Source organism: Heterodontus francisci, chromosome 3, assembly GCF_036365525.1.
Source record: "Heterodontus francisci isolate sHetFra1 chromosome 3, sHetFra1.hap1, whole genome shotgun sequence".
In the NCBI taxonomy this organism is placed as follows: domain Eukaryota; kingdom Metazoa; phylum Chordata; class Chondrichthyes; order Heterodontiformes; family Heterodontidae; genus Heterodontus; species Heterodontus francisci.
In genome coordinates, this window is record NC_090373.1 from 201743236 (window position 1) to 201763542 (window position 20307).

At 47.9% G+C, this 20307-nt stretch overlaps 1 protein-coding gene across 1 annotated transcript in view; it reads right to left on the minus strand.

Moving 5' to 3' along the window:
• Positions 1 to 20307, minus strand: part of LOC137367179 (dynein axonemal heavy chain 8-like) — a 2062041-nt gene that overhangs the window by 1418702 nt on the left and 623032 nt on the right. The window contains exons 37-40 of the mRNA XM_068028615.1: positions 9390 to 9500; positions 7629 to 8018; positions 7344 to 7572; positions 6723 to 6794 (exon numbers count right to left, since the gene is read on the minus strand). Of these exons, the coding sequence (XP_067884716.1) occupies positions 6723 to 6794; positions 7344 to 7572; positions 7629 to 8018; positions 9390 to 9500 (802 nt within the window). The remainder of the gene's footprint in view (positions 1 to 6722; positions 6795 to 7343; positions 7573 to 7628; positions 8019 to 9389; positions 9501 to 20307) is intronic.

The following is a 20307-nucleotide window of genomic DNA, read 5'->3' on the forward strand; positions in this document are numbered from 1 at the left end:
ATTATGTGTCTTTCAATTTCATCACAATTACATTGGCAATGTGGAACATTGTCCAGGTATTTCCTGTGCACAAAAAGCAGGACAAACCCAACCCGGCCAATTACCGCCCTTTCAGTCTACTCCCGATCATCAGGAAAGTGATGGAAGGGGTTGTCGACAGTGCTATCAAGCAGCACTTACACAGCAATAGCCTGTTCACTGACGCTCAGTTTGGGTTCTGCCAAGGCCATTCAGCCGTCATTACAGCCTTGGTCAAAACATGGACAGAACAGCTGAACTCCAGAGGTGAGGTGAGAGTGACTGCCCTTGACATCAAGGCAGCATATGACCAAGTATGGCATCAAAGAGCCCTAGCAAAACTGGAGTCAATGGGAATTGGGGGGAAACTCTCCCTTGGTTGGAGTTATACCTAGCACAAAGGAAGATGGTTGTGGTTGTTGGAGCTCAATCAGATCAGTCACAAAACATTACTACAGGTGTTTCTCAGTGGATCCTAGGGCCAAACATCTTCAGCCGCTTAATCAATGACCTTCCTTCAAACATAAGGTCGGAAGTGGGGATGTTCGCTGACGATTGCACAATGTTCAGCACCATTCGCAACTCCTCAGATACTGAAGCAGCCCATGTCGATATGCAGCAAAGCCTGGACAAAATCCATGCTTGGGCTGATAAGTGGAAAGTAACATTCGCGTACACAAGTGCCAGCAATGACTATCTCAAAGAGAGAATCTAAGCACCTCCCCTTGACGTTCAACGGCATTACCATCGCTGAATCCCCCACTATCAACATCCTGGGGGTCACCATTGACCAGAAACTGAACTGGAACGGCCACATAATTGCTGTGGCTACAAGAAAAGGTCAGAGGCTGGGAATTCTGCGCTTTGTAACTCACTTCCTGTCTCCCCAAAGCCTGTCCACGATCTGCAAGGCAGTCAGGAGTGTGATGGAATACTCTCCACTTGCCTGGATGAGTGCAGCTCCAACAACACTCAAGAAACTAAACACCATCCAGGACAAAGCAGCCCGCTTGATTGGCACCCATCCACCACCTTCGACATTCACTCCCTGCACGACAGATGCACAGTTGCAGCAGTGTGTACCACCTACAAGATGCACTGCAGCAACTCACCAAGGCTCCTTCAACAGCACCTTCCAAACACGCGACCTCTATAACCTAGAAGGACAAGGGCAAGTTTCCCTCCAAGCCACAGACCATCCTTAGTGGCAACTATATCGCCGTTCCTTCACTGTCGCTCGGTCAAGATCTTGGAACTCCCTTCCTACCAGCACTGTTGGTGTACCTACACCCCGAGGACTGCAGCAGTTCAAGAAGGCAGCTCACCACCACCTTCTCAGTGGCAATTAGGGATAGGCCTAGCCAGCGACGCCCAAATCCTCAAACGGATTAAGAAAAAAGCCATACGGACATGTGGAATGTGACCACTGACATCATTACCACGCCAATATTTATCTTATTCAGAGATACAGCACTGAAACAGGCCCTGAGGCCCACCGAGTCTGTGCCAACCAACATTATACTAACCCATTTATACTAACCCTACAGTAATCCCATATTCCCTACTACCTACCTACACTGGGGGCAATTTACAATGGCCAACTTACCTATCACCTGCAAGTCTTTGGCAGTGGGAGGAAACCGGAGCACCCGGCAAAAACCTACGCAGTCACAGGGAGAACTTGCAAACTCCGCACTGGCAGTACCCAGAATTGAACCCGGGTCCCTGGAGTTATGAGGCTGCAGTGCTAACCACTGCGCCACTGTGCCCCCCTGCAAGTTTCCCTCCAAGCCGCAGACCATCCTTAGTGGCAACTATATTGCCGTTCCTTCACTGTCGCTAGGTCAAGATCCTGGAATATAAAATATGCATGAGGTGTTTTTTTTTATTCATTCATGGGATGTGGGAATCACTGACTATTGCCCATCCCCAATTGCCCTTGAGAAGGTGGTGGTGAGCTTCCTTCTTGAACCGCTGCAGTCCATTTGGGGTAGGTATACCCACAGTGCTGTTCGGAAGGGAGTTCAGGATTTTGACTCAGCGTCAGTGAAGGAACGGCAATATAGTTCCAAGTCAGGATGGTGTGTTACTTGGAGGGGAACTTGCAGGTTCCCATGCATTTGCTGCCCTTGTCCTTCTAGTTGGTAGAGGTCGCGGGTTTGGAAGGTGCTGTCGAAGGAGCCTTGGTGCATTGCTGCAGTGCATCTTGCAGATGGTACACACTGCTGCCACTGTGCTTCAGTGGTGGAGGGAGTGAATGTTTGTAGATGGGGTGCCAATCAAGCGGGCTGCTTTGTCCTGGATGGTGTCGAGCTTGAGTGTTGTTGGAGCTGCAACCATCCAGACAAGTGGAGAGTATTCCATCACACTCCTAACTTGTGCCTTGTAGATGGTGGACAGGCTTTGGGGAGTCAGGAGGTGAGTTACTCGCCTCAGGATTCCGAGCCTCTGACCTGCTCTTGTAGCCACAGTATTTATATGGCCTCTCCGGTTCAGTTTCTTATCAATGGTAGCCCCTAGGATGTTGATAGTGGATGTCCCGCCTCAAACCGGGCAGCCCCCGGTCAATAAGGTTTTGTCCCTCCACAGTCCACCTGCTTCAATGGGTGCTTGGAGCTCAGGGTCATTGCCCGAAAAGTGGACTGCAACACCGCACCAAACAACATGAATAAAGGAAAGAAGGTACTAGCCCTTCGTTTTGCAAGCTGGAATGTCAGAACTATGTGTCCTGGCCTGTCGGAACACCTTACACAAATCAACGATTCTCGGAAGACCGCCATCATTAACAACGAGCTCAGTGGACTCAATGTAGACATTGCAGCACTTCAGGAGACACGCCTCCCCACGAGTGGATCTCCAGCAGAACAAGACTACACCTTCTTCTGGCAGGGCAGGGATCCTGAAGAACCAAGAGAGCATGGAGTGGGCTTCGCCATCAGAAACTCCTTGGTCAGCATGATAGAGCCTCCCTCAAATGGCTCGGAACGCATACTGTCCATCCGACAGCTCACCACCTGTGGTCCAGTACACCTACTCAGCATCTATGCTCCAACACTCTGCTCCCCACCTGAAGCTAAAGACCAGTTCTACGAGGAACTCCATAATATCATTAGTAGCATCCCCAACACCGAACACCTGTTCCTGCTGGGGAACGTTAATGCCAGGGTTGGGGCCGACCATGACTCATGGCCTCCTGCCTTGGGTGCTATGGCGTTGGAAGGATGAATGAGAATGGGCAGAGGCTGCTTGAGTTGTGTACCTATCATAACCTCTGCATCACCAACTCGTTCTTTCACACTAAACCCTGTCACCAGGTTTCTTGGAGGCTCCCAAGATCACGTCGTTGGCACCAGCTGGACCTCATCGTCACAAGGCGAGCCTCTTTAAACAGCATTCAAATCACACGCAGCTTCCACAGTGCGGACTGCGACACCGACCACTCCCTGGTGTGCAGCAAGGTTAGACTCAGACCAAAGAAGTTGCATCATTCCAAGCAGAAGGGCCACCCGCGCATAACACAAGCAGAATTTCTCATCCACAGCTGTTACAAAAATTTCTAAATTCACTTGTAACAGCCCTTCAAAACACACCCACTGGGGATGCTGAGACTAAGTGGGCCCACATCAGAGATGCCATCTATGAATCAGCTTTGAGCACCTACGTCAAACGCGCAAAGAGGAATGCAGACTGGTTTCAATCTCATATTGAAGAGCTGGAACCTGCCAATGCCGCGAAGCGCATTGCACTGTTGAACTACAAGAAAGCCCCCAGCGAGTTAACATCCATAGCACTTAAAGCAGCCAGAAGCACTGCACAAAGAACAGCCAGGCGCTGTGCAAATGACTACTGGCAACACCTATGCAGTCATATTCAGCTGGCCTCAGACACCGGAAACATCAGAGGAATGTATGATGGCATTAAGAGAGCTTGTGGGCCAACCACCAAGAAGATCGCCCCCCTCAAATCTAAATCAGGGGACATAATCACTGACCAGCGCAAGCAAATGGACCGCTGGGTTGAGCACTACCTAGAACTGTGCTCCAGGGAGAATGTTGTCACTGAGACTGCCCTCAATGCAGCCCAGCCTCTACCTGTCATGGATGAGCTGGACATACAGCCAACAAAATCGGAACTCAGTGATGCCATTGATTCTCTATCCAGCGGAAAAGCCCCTGGGAAGGACAGCAAAGCCGCTGGGAAGGACAGCAGTACCCCTGAAATAATCAAGAGTGACAAGCCTGCTAAACTCTCAGCACTACATGAACTGCTTTGCCTGTGCTGGGACGAGGGAGCAGTACCTCAGGACATGTGCGATGCCAATATCATCACCCTCTATAAAAACAAAGGTGACCGAGGTGACTGCAACAACTACCGTGGAATCTCCCTGCCCAGCATAGTGGGGAAAGTCTTTGCTCGAGTCGCTTTAAACAGGCTCCAGAAGCTGGCCGAGCGCGTCTACCCTGAGGCACAGTGTGGCTTTCGAGCAGAGAGATCGACCATTTACATGCTATTCTCCCTTCTTCAGATACAGGAGAAATGCCGCGAACAACAGATGCCCCTCTACATTGCTTTCATTGATCTCATCAAAGCCTTTGACCTCGTCAGCAGACGTGGTCTCTTCAGACTACTAGAAAAAATTGGATGTCCACCAAAGCTACTAAGTATCATCACCTCATTCCATGACAATATGAAAGGCACAATTCAACATAGCGGCACCTCATCAGACCCCTTTCCTATCCTGAGTGGCGTGAAACAGGGCTGTGTTCTCGCACCTACACATTTTGGAATTTTTTTCTCCCTGCTGCTCTCACATGCATTCAAGTCTTCAGAAGGAATTTTCCTCCACACAAGATCAGGGGGCAGGTTGTTCAACCTTGCCCGTCTAAGAGTGAAGTCCAAAGTACGGAAAGTCCTCATCAGGAACTCCTCTTTGCTGACGATGCTGCTTTAACATCTCACACTGAAGAGTGTCTGCAGAGTCTCATCGACAGGTTTACGGCTGCCTGCAACGAATTTGGCCTAACCATCAGCCTCAAGAAAACGATCATGGGATAGGCCGTCAGAAATGCTTGATCCATCAACATTGGCGACCACGCTCAGGAAGTGGTTCAAGAGTTCACCTACCAAGGCTCAACTATCACCAGTAACCTGTCTCGAGATGCAGAAATCAACAAGCGCATGGGAAAGGCATCCACTGTTATGTCCAGACTGGCCAAGAGAGTGTGGGGAAATGGCACACTGACACGGAACACAAAAGTCCGAGTGTGTCAAGCCTGTGTCCTCAGTACCTTGCTCTATGGCAGCGAGGCCTGGACAACGTATGTGAGCCAAGAGCGATGTCTCAATTCATTCCATCTTCGCTGCCTCCGGAGAATACTTGGCATCAGGTGGCAGGACCGTATCTCCAACACAGAAGTCCTCGAGGCGGCCAACATCCCCAGCTTATACACACTACTGAGTCAGCAACGCTTGAGATGGTTTGGCCATGTGAGCCGCATGGAAGATGGCAGGATCCCAAAGACACATTGTACAGCGAGCTCGCCACTGGTATCAGACCCACCGGCCGTCCATGTCTCCGCTTTAAAGACGTCTGTAAACGTGACATGAAGTCCTGTGACATTGATCACAAGTCGTGGGAGTCAGTTGCCAGCGTTCACCAGAGCTGGCAGGCAGCCATAAAGGCGGGGCTAAAGTGTGGCGAGTCGAAGAGACTTAGCAGTTGGCAGGAAAAAAGACAGAAGCGCAAAGGGAGAGCCAACTGTGTAACAGCCCCGACAAACAAATATTTCTGCAGCACCTGTGGAAGAGCCTGTTACTCTAAAATTAGCCTTTATAGCCACTCCAGGCGCTGCTTCACACACCACTGACCACCTCCAGGCGCTTACCCATTGTCTCTCGAGATAAGGAGGCCAAAGAAGACTCCAGTTCAGTTTCTTATCAATGGTAGCCCCTAGGATGTTGATAGTGGGGGATTCAGCGATGGTAATGCCGTTGAATGTCAAGGGAAGATGGTTAGATTCTCTCCTGTTGGAGATAGTCATTGCCTGGCACTTGTGTGGCACGAATGTTACTTGCCACTTATCAGCCCAAGCCTGGATATTGTCCAGGTCTTGCTGCATTTCTACACGGACTGCTTCAGTATCTGAAGAGTCACAAATAGTGCTGAACATTGTGCAATCATCAGCGAACATCCCCACTTCTGACCTTATGATTGAAGGAAGGTCATTGATGAAGCAGCTGAAGATGGTTGGGCCTAGGACACTACCCTGAGGAACTCCTGCAGTGATGTCCTAGAGCTCAGATGATTGACCTCCAACAACCACAACCATCTTCCTCTGCACTAGGTCTGTCCCCAACCAGCTGAGAGTTTTCCCCCTGATTCCCATTGACTCCAGTTTTGCTCGGGCTCCTTGATGCCATACTCGGTCAAATGCTGCCTCAATGTCAAGGGCAGTCACTCTCACCTCACCTCTTGAGTTCAGCTCTTTTGTCCATGTTTGAGCCAAGGCTGTAATGAGGTCAGGAGCTGAGTGGCCCTGGTGGAACCCAAACTGGGCGTCACTGAGCAGGTTATTGCTAAGCAAGTGCCACTTGATGGCACTGTTGATGACACCTTCCATCACTTTACTGATGATTAAGAGTAGGCTGATGGGGTGGTAATTGGCTGGGTTGGACTTGTCCTGCTTTTTGTGTACAGGACATACCTGGGCAATTTTCCACGTTGCAGGGTAGATGCCAGTGTTGTAGCTGTACTGGACAAACTGTAACTGCTGTAACTGCACAAATGATGTCACATGGGAAATGGCTCAGTTTTTTGCTGCCAGTCATGCTGGAGAGACAGATGTTACAGAGGCAGAGGACTACAGACAACATACTTGATGGTGAGTTGTGTTTTCAAAAATATTTTTTGAAGTTCACGGATTCTGGAAGCGCCTTGCCTGCAATCGCTCGCTGCTCCATATCGGACTTCCATCACTGCTCTATGATTTTCCATGAGTGCTCATCCTTATGTGCCCTCTGTTGTCGGAGGATGTCTCATGGTCCCGTACTTCTTCATCTTGCAAAGTCTCCCCCCTCTGCACTGCAATGTTGTGCAGAACGCAGCAGACTGGAACGATGCGCCCTGTCTGGTGCATACTGTAGAGCTCCACCAGATCTACTGAGGCAGTGAAAACGCATTTTCAGGGTATCAATGGCCTGCTCAATGGTCGCTCGGGTGAAGCCATGGCATGCATTGTGGCGCTTTTCAGCATCACTGGTGGGGTTCCTCACTGGCATCAGAAGCTATGTCATCAAGGGTATCCCTTATCCTCAAGAATCCATACCTGAAGGTGAGATGTGGGAACGAAAAGCATTGGCACCTGGAACTGGCACAGTATGTACAAGTCATGGCTGCTGCCTGGGAAGCTGGCACATACTTGTAGGAAGAGCTTTCTGTGGTCACATACTATTTTGGACATTGATGGAATGAAACCCCTTTCTGTTTCTGGAGGCAGCTGGTTGGTCGATGGCAGCGTTGGTGGCCACATGCACACAGTCGATGATTCCTTGCACCTGTGGGAATTTTGCAACGGCCCCAAATACAATGGCCCTCTTGGAGTGACTCTCACGAGTCAGTCCTGTAGCAGAAATAGTCGCTGGCCCTCTTGAACAGCGTGTCAGTCACCTCCTTGATGCAGTGGTGCACTGCAGATTGAGGGACCCCACACTTGTTGCCAATGGATCCCTGGAATGATCCAGAGGCGTAGAAGTTTAAGGCCACAGTAATTTTGAGGGCCAGAGGCATAGGGTGACCACCAAGGTTGCAGAAGTGTGTGACGGCCTCTCTGGTCATCCATAGTTGTCTCTGGCACTGCAACTGAGACATCTGCAGGTATGTCATCCAAATTCTATAGACTCGCTGGCATCTCTGGGCTCCTTTGCACCTTGGATACTGCTCGCATCTGGGAGCTTCCTCCTGGGCTGCACCTGCCTCTTGGACTGGCCTCCGGAGGAGATGTCTCATCACAGCAAGGAGATTAAAGGAAAACAGGGTGGATCATACCCATCTCTGAGCTCCTAGTAACTTCAGATTCCTTCAAAAGGTTAAGTGCACCAACTGGGCAGAGATTTGTGTCAATTCTTGCTTCATCAGTATTCTGGCATGAGGTCTATGGGATAGCCTGACGTTGCCTGCACAATCTTTAAATAAATGCGAGCCATCATGACCATCGGAATACCATTTCAGTTGCCTTTACAGTTTCCCAGTTCTGGCCATAAACAGTGCATCAAGTTGCAGGGTTCCCCCCTCCCACCCACCCCCTCCACTCAACGATTTACAACTGCAGAGCTCACCCTATCTGGAATGTAGGATTGCTGATAAAGTCAACATTTATTGCACATCCCTCATTGCCCTTGAGAAGGTGTCGATGTTCTTGAGTGTAAATAGAGTTGCACTCATCCAGGCAAGTCGATCAGTCATCAAAAAACTCACTGGAAGAACTGTGATAATATATTAGCTGTCTTCTTCAATATTAAAGCATGAATGATGACACAGTATTCAAGGTGTGTTTGCACGAATGCTTTATAATTTGGCAGGATTACCTCAATATTTCAGAATATTGAATATATTCCAACATTTGATTTGTTTTACCTCCTGAGCATTGTCGTGATAGCTCATGTTTATTGTCAATCTTTTTTATTTTCCAAGCACATTATTTTCTTCCCATTTAAGTCACAGGTGCTTCCTGGATTTTTTGTCCCCATGTGAAGCACTTTGCATCATCGAATGTCACTCTTATCTGTCTGCCTCAATTCCCAAATATACTCAAATCCACCAGTAGCTTTGTTTGTTCAGCTTTGGAGTCCTCCACCTTCATTCACTTTGTATCATCTGCAAATTTATGTTAGGCCTGTAAATTTTGTCTAGGGAGGACTTGCCTCTGATGTCCATTAGAAGTCCCATTATCAGTCAGATGAATTTTAATCGTCAAGGCTGCTCTTCGAAAAGGTGGGGCTGAATAAATATCCACTTGTTTCTGGATTGCTATTTCAGTATCAGTGCTACAGCAGCTAGCTGGTTCTGTTTACTTTCAGGCTTATCTTCTGTCAAATGAAGGAGATACTCAATTTTCCTCCATGATTCCATGATTTCCAAAACTTGGAACAAAAGGTGTTCTTTCTGGTATTCACACAGATACTGCCACCGCCTGGGATCACAACATGAAGGGTGGGGATATGCCATGGGAAGCAGGGGCATATCACCAAGGCTTTAGGTATACAATTTCACAATCTTCAGGAATCACCTGATCTTTTAATTGCCTTTCAGACTCTTCTAGCTGGTATTAGCAAGTTTACCACAGCATCAGGATTTTAAAGCTGGGCACTGGCACGGTCCCTTGACGGTTAGAATTCTGTGCAAAGCCGACCATGCATCGTCAATGATCTCTGATCCATTGAAATAGGTCAGAGTAGCAGGGTAGATAGAAATCCCACTGTCGGAACTGTGACAAAGAAAAATACAGGCAGATGTGTGCTCATGCTGAGAGGCAGCAGCTTCACCTTAGAAGTTTCCTAATTCCCCTGCTTGCTGGCCATTCACTCCATTTTCACCAATCTGGATGGAGGCTGTCTTCTGGGTAGCAGTAAAGTTTGTGACTTTCTCTGTAATGGTTATTTCAAGCCCATCCATCAAGTCCATCACCAACAGCAGCTCAGTAGACCTCTACTAACTGAGCTGGCCAGGTTCTGAATGACAAATTTGCCAGGCAAGGCTTCTAGGAGGTGGTGAGAGAACCAACAAAAGGAAAAACGCTATTTGATCTCATGCCCACCAATCCACCTGTCACAGATACATCTGTCCATAACAGTATTAATAGGAGTGACAACCACACAGTCCTTGTGGAGACTATGTTCTATCTTCACACTGAGGACACCCTCCACTTTGTTGCATGGAACTACCACCGTAATAAATGAAACAGATCTAGTAGGTCAAAATGGGCACCCATAAGGTGCTGTGGGCCATCAGTAGTAGCAGAATTGTATTCAACCACAATCTGAAACTTCATGGCCCAATATATCCCTCACACTACCATTACCATCAAGCTTGAGGACCAACCTTGGTTCAATGATGTAGGAGACATGTGGGAGTCTTTCAAACGTCAGTTGATTAGAATCCAGGACCAGCATGTTTCTGTGAGGAAGAAGGATAAGTTTGGCAAGTTTCGGGAACCTTGGACAACGCGGGATATTGTGAGCCTCGTCAAAAAGAAAAAGGAAGCACTCGTAAGGGCTGGAAGGCTAGGAACAGACGAATCCCTTGAGGAATATAAAGACAGTAGGAAGGAACTTAAGCAAGGAGTCAGGAGGGCTAAAAGGGGTTATGAGAAGGCATTGGCAAACAGGATTAAGGAAAATCCCAAGGCTTTTTATACATATATAAAGAGCAAGAAGGCAACCAGGGAAAGGGTTGGCCCACTCAAGGACAGAGAAGGGAATCTATGTGTGGAGCCAGAGGAAATGGGCGAAGTACTAAATGAGAACTAAAAGAGAAGGACTTGGTGGATGATGAGCCTAGGGAAGGGAGTGTAGATAGTCTCAGTCATCTCATTATCAAAAAGGAGGAGGTGTTGGGTGTCTTGCAAAGCATTAAGGTAGATAAGTCCCCAGGGCCTGATAGGATCTACCCCAGAATACTGAGGGAGGCAAGGGAAGAAATTGCTGGGGCCTTGACAGAAATCTTTGCATCCTCATTGGCTACAGGTGAGGTCCCAGAGGACTGGAGAATAGCTAATGTTGTTCTTTTGTTTAGGAAGGGTAGCAAGGATAATCCAGGAAATTATAGGCCGGTGAGCCTTACGTCAGTGGTAGGGAAAGTATTAGAGAGGATTCTTCGGGACAGGATTTACTCCCATTTGGAAACAAATGGACTTATTAGCGAGAGGCAGCATGGTTTTGTGAAGGGGAGGTCGTGGCTCACAAATTGAGTTTTTTGAGGAAGTGACAAAGATGACTGATGAAGGAAGGGCAGTGGATGTTATCTATATGGACCTCAGTAAAGCCTTTGACAAGGTCCCTCATGGCAGACTGATACAAAAGGTGAAGTCACATGGGATCAGAGGGGAGCTGGCAAGATGGATACAGAACTGGCTCGGTCAAAGAAGACAGAGGGTAGCAGTGGAAGGGTGCTTTTCTGAATGAAGGGATGTGACTAGTGGTGTTCCGCAGGGATCAGTGCTGGGACCTTTGCTGTTTGTAATATATATAAATGATTTGGAGGAAAAAGTAGCTGGTCTGATTAGTAAGTTTGCGGACTACACAAAGGTTGGTGGAGTTGCGGACTGTGATGAGGATTGTCAGAGTAGACAGCAGGATATAGATCGGTTGGAGACTTGAGCGGAGAAATGGCAGATGGAGTTTAATTCGGACAAATGTGAGGTAATGCATTTTGGAAGGTCTAATGCCGGTGGGAAGTATACAGTAAATGGCAGAACCTTTGGGAGTATTGACAGGCAGAAAGATCTGGGCGTACAGGTCCACAGGTCACTGAAAGTGGCAACGCAGGTGGATAAGTTAGTCAAGAAGGCATACGGCATGCTTGCCTTCATCGGTCAGGGCATAGAGTATAAAAATAGGCAAGTCATGCTGCAGCTGTACAGAACTTTAGTTAGGCCACACTTAGAATATTGCGTGCAATTCTGGTCGCCACACTACCAGAAGGATGTGGAGGCTTTGGAGAGGGTACAGAAGAGGTTTACCAGGATGTTGCCTGGTCTGGAGGGCATTAGCTATGAGGAGAGGTTGGATAAACTCGGATTGTTTTCACTGGAACGACGGAGGTGGAGGGGCAACATGATAGAGGTTTACATGGACAGAGTGGATAGTCAGAAGCTTTTTCCCAGGGTGGAAGAGTCAGTTACTAGGGGACATAGGTTTAAGGTGAGAGGGGCAAGGTTTAGAGGGGATGTGTGAGGCAAGTTCTTTACACAGAGAGTGGTGAGTGCCTGGAACTTGTTGCCGGGGGAGGTGGTGGAAGCAGGTACCATAGAGACGTTTAAGAGGCATCTTGACAAATACATGAATAAGATGGGAATAGAGGGATACGGACCCCGGAAGTGCAGAAGGTTTTAGTTTATGCAGACATCAAGATCGGCGCAGGCTTGGAGGGCCAAATGGCCTGTTCCTGTGCTGTACTGTTCTTTGTTCTTTGACAGCATGTGAGGAGTAGCACCATACAATCATAAAATGGTTGCAACACAGAAGGAGGCCATTCTGTCCATCATGGAGCCGCCGCAATCTTCCGAGCGGTGGGAACAGAAGGGGCCATCCCCCCCTCCCCCCCCGATCACATGGATAGGGCTGGCTGTCCATCTCAGGCAAAGGCGTCAGCTGCCTTTGCACAGGCACTGATGCCATTTTTAAGGACTTTGAGCCTGACTGGTAAATTTAAATATTTAAAGCGCAAGTAAACAAAAATAAAGACATTTCTTCTTCCCCTTTTCCACCCATCCAATAACAATGTAATTAATTATCTGTCCTCTCCCCTCAAAACACTTACCTTGTCCAGCTGACCTTTCCCCACAAACTGCATAAACTTTAAACTATAACCCTTCCCACCATCCCCTACACCAATGATGTTATTTTGACCCCGTTCCCCCACCTCCCACATTGATAAACTTTCCACCTCCCCCCACACCAGTGTGCTGCCTCGTTTCCCCAGACAGGGATCCAAAGGCGCAGGAGTGCCGGCCAACGGGCCAAAGACCGCGGCAGGACATACGGCGGTGGCAGAAGTACCATTAATTCATTAATTTTAATTTATTTAAATATTCAAATGGAGGTCCCATCACCGAGCAGTGCGGGGGCCGCCACAAGGCCTTGCCGCCGCCAGTAATATTGGGCCTGGCCCTCTCGCGGAGGCATCTTCAGGCCACCCTCCCCCCACCGCTGCCATGGACCCCGACACCTGGGAGACAACAAAATCCAGCCCCGTGTCTGTGCTGACTCTCTGCAAGAGCAATTCAGCTCGTCCCACTCCCTTGCCTTTTCCCCATAGCCCTGATGACCCACAGCACCTCATGGATGCCCATTTTGACCTATTAGATCTGTTTCATTTAGTACAGTGGTAGCCCTGCAAATCTTTTCTCTTCACATAATTATCCAAATCCCTTTTGAAAGCCACAAGTAGAGATAAAAATATGAGGTGAAGCTACAATACCGGACTATATGCATGCGAAACAGTGGAAGCAGCAAGCTATAGATAGAGCTAAACGATCCCACAACCAACGGATCAGATCAACATATGCATGGTGGTGGACATTGAGGGAGCCCAGCATGTCAGTGTAAAAGACAAGGCTGAAGTATTTGCAAAGGGGGCGATGCTGGCGAAGTGGTAATGTCACTGAACAGGTAATCCAGAGTCCCAGGCTAATACCCTGGGGACGCGGGTTCAAATCCCACCATGGCAGATGTTGGAATTTCAGTTCAAACTAATACATTCAATTAATTAATAAAATCTGGAATTGAAATCTAGTCTCAGTAATGGTGCCATGAAACTAACATCAATTGTTGTAAAAATCCATCAGGTTGACTAATATTCTTTAGGGAAGGAAATTTGCCACACTTACCTGGTCTGGCCTACCTGTGACTCCAGACCCACAGCAATTTTCCCTTGGCAGAGGGGTCAATAACCAGGGGGCATAGATTTAAGGTAAGGAGCAGGAGGTTTAGAGGGGATTTAATGAAATCTTTTTTCACCCAGAGGGTGGTTGGAGTCTGGAACACCCTATCTGAAGGGGTGGTAGAGGCAGGAAGCCTCACAACATTTAAGAAGCATTTAGATGATGCCACGCTTACCTGGCCTAGCTGTGACTCCAGACCCACAGCACTTTTAACTGCTGAGATGGCCTAGCAAGCCACTCAGTGGTCAAGGGTAACTCAGGATAGGTGACAAATGCTGGTTTAGCCAGCAATACCTACAAAGATTCATAGCGTCATCGAGTTATATAACACAGAAACAGGCCCTTCGGCCCATCGTGTCTGTGTCGGCCATCAAGCACCGAGAGTCATTGAGAGATACAGCACTGAAACAGGCCGTTCAGCCCAACGAGTCTGTGCCGACCAGCAACCACCCATTTATACTAATCCTACATTAATCCAATATTCCCTACCACATCCCCACCATTCTCCTACCACATACCTGCACAAGGGGCACTTTACAATGGCTAATTTACCTCTCAACCTGCAAGTCTTTGGATGTGGGAGGAAACTGGAGCACCCGGCGGAAACCCACGCGGTCCCAGGGAGAACTTGCAAACTCCGCACAGACAGTACCCAGAATCGAACACGGGTCGCTGGAGCTATGAGGCTGCAGTGCTACCCACTGCGCCGCCCATCTAGTCTACCTACCTATCAATCTAATCCCATTTTCCAGCACTTGGCCCATAGTCTTGTATGCAATGGCATTTCAAGTGCTCATCTAAACGCTTCTTAAATGTTGTGAGGGTTCCTGCCTCTACCACCCCTTCAGGTAGTGTGTTCCAGACTCCAACCACCCTCTGGGTGAAAAATGATTTCCTCAAATCCCCTCTAAACCTCCTGCCCCTTACCTTAAAACTATGCCCCCTGGTTATTGACCACTCTGCCAAGGGAAAAAGTTTCTTCCTATCTAACCTATCAATGCCCCTCATAGTTTTGTATACCTCAATCATGTCCCCCCTCAGCCTTCTCTGTTCTGAGGAAAACAACCCTATCCGTTTCAGTCTCACAGCTCCAGCGACCCGGGTTTGGTTCTGGGTACTGCCTGTACGGAGTTTGCAAGTTCTCCCTGTGACTGCATGGGTTTCTGCCGGGCGCTCCAGTTTCCTCCTGCAGCCAAAGACTTGCAGGTTGATAGGTAAATTGGCCATTATAAATTGCCCCTAGTAGAGGCAGGTGGTAGGAGAATGGTGGGATGTGGTAGGGAATATGGGATTAATGTAGGATTAGTATAAATGGATGGTTGTTGGTCAGCACTGACTCAGTGGGCCGAAGTGCCTGTTTCAGTGCTGTATCACTCCATGACACTGGTCTGATGTAGACTTTCCTACAAGTAGCTGCTCCCAGTCCACTTTGGCCAGATCATGTTTTATCATATTGAAATCTGCCTTCCCCCAATTCAGTACCTTTATTTCCGGTCCATCTTTGTCCTTTTCCATAACTACCTTAAATCTTACAGAGTTAGATTGATTATGATTAGATTAGAGATACAGCACTGAAACAGGCCCTTCGGCCCACCGAGTCTGTGCCGAACATCAACCACCCATTTAGACTAATCCTACACTAATCCCATATTCCTACCAAACATCCCCACCTGTCCCTATATTTCCCTACCACCTACCTATACGAGTGACAATTTATCATGGCCAATTTACCTATCAACCTGCAAGTCTTTTGGCTTGTGGGAGGAAACCGGAGCACCCGGAGAAAACCCACGCAGACACAGGGAGAACTTGCAAACTCCACACAGGCAGTACCCGGAATCGAACCTGGGTCCCTGGAGCTGTGAGGCTGCGGTGCTAACCACTGCGCCACTGTGCCGCCCAGTTATGGTCACTATGCCCGAAATGCTCCCCCACTGACACTTCTACCACTTGTCCGGCTTCATTCCCGAGGATTAGGTCCAGTACTGCCCATTCTCTTGTCGGACTTTCTACGTGCTGGCTCAAAAAGCTCTCCTGTATGCATTTTAAAAATTCCGCAACCTTTAAGCCTTTTGTCCTTAGACTATTGATATTGGGGAAGTTGAAATCCCCGACTATTATTACTCTATTATTTTTACACCTCTCTTGAGATTTGCCTACATATCTGCTCCTCTATTTCTCCCTGATTGCTTGGAGGCCTGCACTGCAGTATACTCCCAGCCAAGTGATTGCCCCCTTTTTGTTTTTAAGTTCTACCCATATGGCCTCATTTGAGGAACCTTCAATGATATTATCCCTCCTTACTGCAGTAATTGACTCCTGGAACAACAGTGCAATGCCACCATGAAAGAATTTTTAAAAATCATCTGCAGCCAGAAATTCCGAGTGGATCCATCTCAGCTTCCTCCCGAGATCCCCAAAATCATAGGTTCCAGCATTCAGACACTTCCATTCACTTCATGTGATCACAAGAAATGGCTGAAGACACTGGATACTGCACAGACGACGGTCCTTGACAACATCCTGGCTGCAGTACTGAAGACCTGTGCTCCAGAACTGGCCATGTCCTTAACCAAGCTGTTCCAGTACAGCTTTAACAGAGGCATCTACCTGACAATGTGGAAAATTGCCCAGCTAAGACCTGCCCACAAAAAGCAGGATAAATTCAATCTGGCTAATTACCGCCCGATCAGTCACCCGTCAATCATCAGCAAAGTGATGGAAGGTGTCGGGTTCTGATGAAATTTCACAGATCTGAAATGTTAACTCAGTTTCTCTCTCCACAGATTCTGTCTGACCTGCTGTTTATTTCCAGCACTTTCTGATCTTACTTCAGATTTCCAGAATCCGCAGTATTTTGCTTTTTCCTCAGATACAAATGTAGTCCATGTCCACATGCAGCAAGACCTGGGCTGCATTCAAATTTGGCTGATAACTGGCACGTAACATTCAAGCCATGAAAGTGCTAGGCAATGACCATCTCCAAAAAGACAGAATATAACTATCTCCCCTTGACATTCAACACCAATACCATTGCTGAATCACCACTTTCATTGCAGCAGCTTATTCGGGAGCAGAGAGTGCGAGTGAGTGATCAGCTGGGAAAGTCAGTTTATAAGTAAACTTAATTTCCTTTTGTTTTCGGCGGAGACCAGGGGGCTGCTGGGTAAGTAAAACCCTATATATTTGGGCCGTTTAAAATAACTTGCCTTTCATTGCAGCAGCTTATTCGGGAGCAGAGAGTGCGAGCGAGTGATCAGCTGGGAAGGTCAGTTTCAAAGGAAACTTAATTTCCTTTTGATTTCGGCGGAGACCAGGGGGCTGCTGGGTAAAGTAAAACCCTATATATTTGGGCCGTTTCTGAACCCGAGACACAAGACGGATAGTGTATCCCACCCACCCTCCTCCTCGAAACAAAAAAAAAGGACTCGGTGGTGTGTAGATAAGGTAAGGCTTTTTCTATTTCTCTTTTTTTTTATCGTGTGATTGGTAAAATCTTTTCGTTCCTTTTTCATTTAACTAAGTTAAGCTTAAGATTAAAAATGGCAGGAGATCTCAGACCTGTGTCATGCTCCTCTTGCTCAATGTGGGAGCTCAGGGACACGGCTGATGTCCCTGACTCCTTCACGTGCAGGAAGTGTGTCCAGCTGCAGCTCTTGTTAGACCGCATGACGGCTCTGGAGCTGCGGATGGACTCACTGTGGAGCATGCGCGATGCTGAGGAGGTCGTGAATAGCACGTTTAGCGAATTGGTCACACCGCAGATTAGGATTGCTGAGGGAGAAAGGGAATGGGTGACCAAAAGGCAGAGAAAGAGCAGGAAGGCAGCGCAGGAATCCCCTGCAGTCATCTCCCTCCAAAACAAGTATACCATTTTGGATACTGTTGAGGGAGATGGCTCACCAGGGGAAGGCAGCAGTAGCCAGGTTCATGGCACCGTGGCTGGCTCTGCTGTTCGGAAGGGCGGGAAAAAGAGTGGAAGGGCTATAGTCATAGGGGATTCGATTGTAAGGGGAGTAGATAGGCGGTTCTGTGGTCGAAAACGAGACTCCCGAATGGTATGTTGCCTCCCAGGTGCACGGGTCAGGGATGTCTCAGATCGGCTGCAGAACATTCTGAAAGGGAAGGGTGAACAGCCAGTTGTCGTTGTCCACATAGGCACCAATGATATAGGTAAAAAACGGGATGAGGTCCTCCAAGAAGAATTTAGGGAGTTAGGAGCCAAGTTAAAAAGTAGGACCTCAGAGGTAGTAATCTCAGGATTGCTACCAGTGCCACGTGATAGTCAGAGTAGAAATGAAAGAATAGTCAGGATGAATGCGTGGCTTGAGAGATGGTGCAGGAAGGAGGGGTTCAGATTTTTGGGACATTGGAACCGGTTCTGGGGGAGGTGGGACTATTACAAATTGGACGGTCTACACCTGGGCCGGACTGGAACCAATGTCCTTGGGAGTGCTTTTGCTAACGCTATTGGGGAGGGTTTAAACTAATGTGGCAGGGGGATGGGAACCAAATGAGGAGGTCAGTGGACAGTAAGGAGGTAGTAACGAAAGCCTGTAAGGAACTAGATAATGAAGTCAGCGTGACTAAGGGAAAGGGTAGGCAGGGAGCAGATGATGAACGCAAAGGGAGTGGTGGTCTGAGGTGCATTTGTTTTAATGCAAGAAGTGTAGTAGGTAAGGCAGATGAACTTAGGGCTTGGATTAGTACCTGGGAGTATGATGTTATTGCTATTACTGAGACTTGGTTGAGGGAAGGGCATGATTGGCAACTAAATATCCCAGGATATCGATGCTTCAGGCGGGATAGAGAGGGAGGTAAAAGGGGTGGAGGAGTTGCATTACTGGTCAAAGAGGATATCACAGCTGTGCTGAAGGAGGGCACTATGGAGGACTCGAGCAGTGAGGCAATATGGGCAGAACTCAGAAATAGGAAAGGTGCGGTAACAATGTTGGGGCTGTACTACAGGCCTCCCAACAGCAAGTGTGAGATAGAGGTACAAATATGTAAACAGATTATGGAAAGATGTAGGAGCAACAGGGTGGTGGTGATAGGAGATTTTAATTTTCCCAACATTGACTGGGATTCACTTAGTGTTAGAGGTCTAGATGGAGCAGAATTTGGAAGGAGCATCCAGGAGGGTTTTCTAGAGCAGTATGTAAATAGTCCAACTCGGGAAGAGGCCATACTGGACCTGGTGTTGGGGAATGAGCCCGGCCAGGTGGTTGAAGTTTCAGTAGGGGACTACTTTGGGAATAATGATCACAATTCCGTAAACTTTAAAATACTCATGGACAAAGACGAGAGTGGTCCTAAAGGAAGAGTGCTAAATTGGGGGAAGGCCAACTATACCAAAATTCGGCAGGAGCTGGGGAATGTAGATTGGGAGCAGCTGTTTGAAGGTCAATCCACATGTGATATGTGGGAGGCTTTTAAAGAGAGGTTGATTAGCGTGCAGGAGAGACATGTTCCTGTGAAAATGAGGGATAGAAATGGCAAGATTAGGGAACAATGGGTGGCAGGTGAAATTGTGAGACTAGCTAAGAGGAAAAAGGAAGCATACATAAGGTCCAGGTGGCTGAAGAAAGACGAAGCTTTGAAAGAATATCGGGAATGTAGGACCAATCTGAAACGAGGAATTAAGAGGGCTAAAAGGGGTCATGAAATATCTTTAGCAAACAGGGTTAAGGAAAATCCCAAAGCCTTTTATTCATATATAAGGAGCAAGAGAGTAACTAGAGAAAGGATTGGCCCACTCAAGGACAAAGGAGGAAAGTTATGCGTGAAGTCAGAGAAAATGGGTGAGATTCTAAACGAGTACTTTGCATCGGTATTCACCGAGGAGAGGGACATGAAGGATGTTGAGGTTAGGCACAGATGTTTGACTACTCTAGGTCAAGTCGGCATAAGGAGGGAGGACGTGTTGGGTATTCTAAAAGGCATTAAGGTGGACAAGTCCCCAGGTCCGGATGCGATCTATCCCAGGTTACTGTGGGAAGCGAGAGAGGAAATAGCTGGGGCCTTAACAGATATCTTTGCAGCATCCTTAAACACGGGTGAGGTCCCGGAGGACTGGAGAATTGCTAATGTTGTCCCCTTGTTTAAGAAGGGTAGCAGGGATAATCCAGGTAATTATAGACCGGTGAGCCTGACGTCAGTGGTAGGGAAGCTGCTGGAGAAGTTACTGAGGGATAGGATCTATTCCCATTTGGAAGAAAATGGGCTTATCAGTGATAGGCAACATGGTTTTGTACAGGAAAGGTCATGTCTTACCAACTTAATAGAATTCTTTGAGGAAGTGACAAAGTTGATTGATGAGGGAAGGGCTGTAGATGTCATATACATGGACTTCAGTCAGGCGTTTGATAAGGTTCCCCATGGCAGGCTGATGGAGAAAGTGAAGGCGCATGGGGTCCAAGGTGTACTAGCTAGATGGATAAAGAACTGGCTGGGCAACAGGAGACAGAGAGTAGCAGTGGAAGGAAGTTTCTCAAAATGGAGACGTGTGACCAGTGGTGTTCCACAGGGATCCGTGCTGGGACCACTGTTGTTTGTGATATACATAAATAATTTGGAGGAAAGTATAGGTGGTCTGATTAGCAAGTTTGCAGACGACACTAAGATTAGTGGA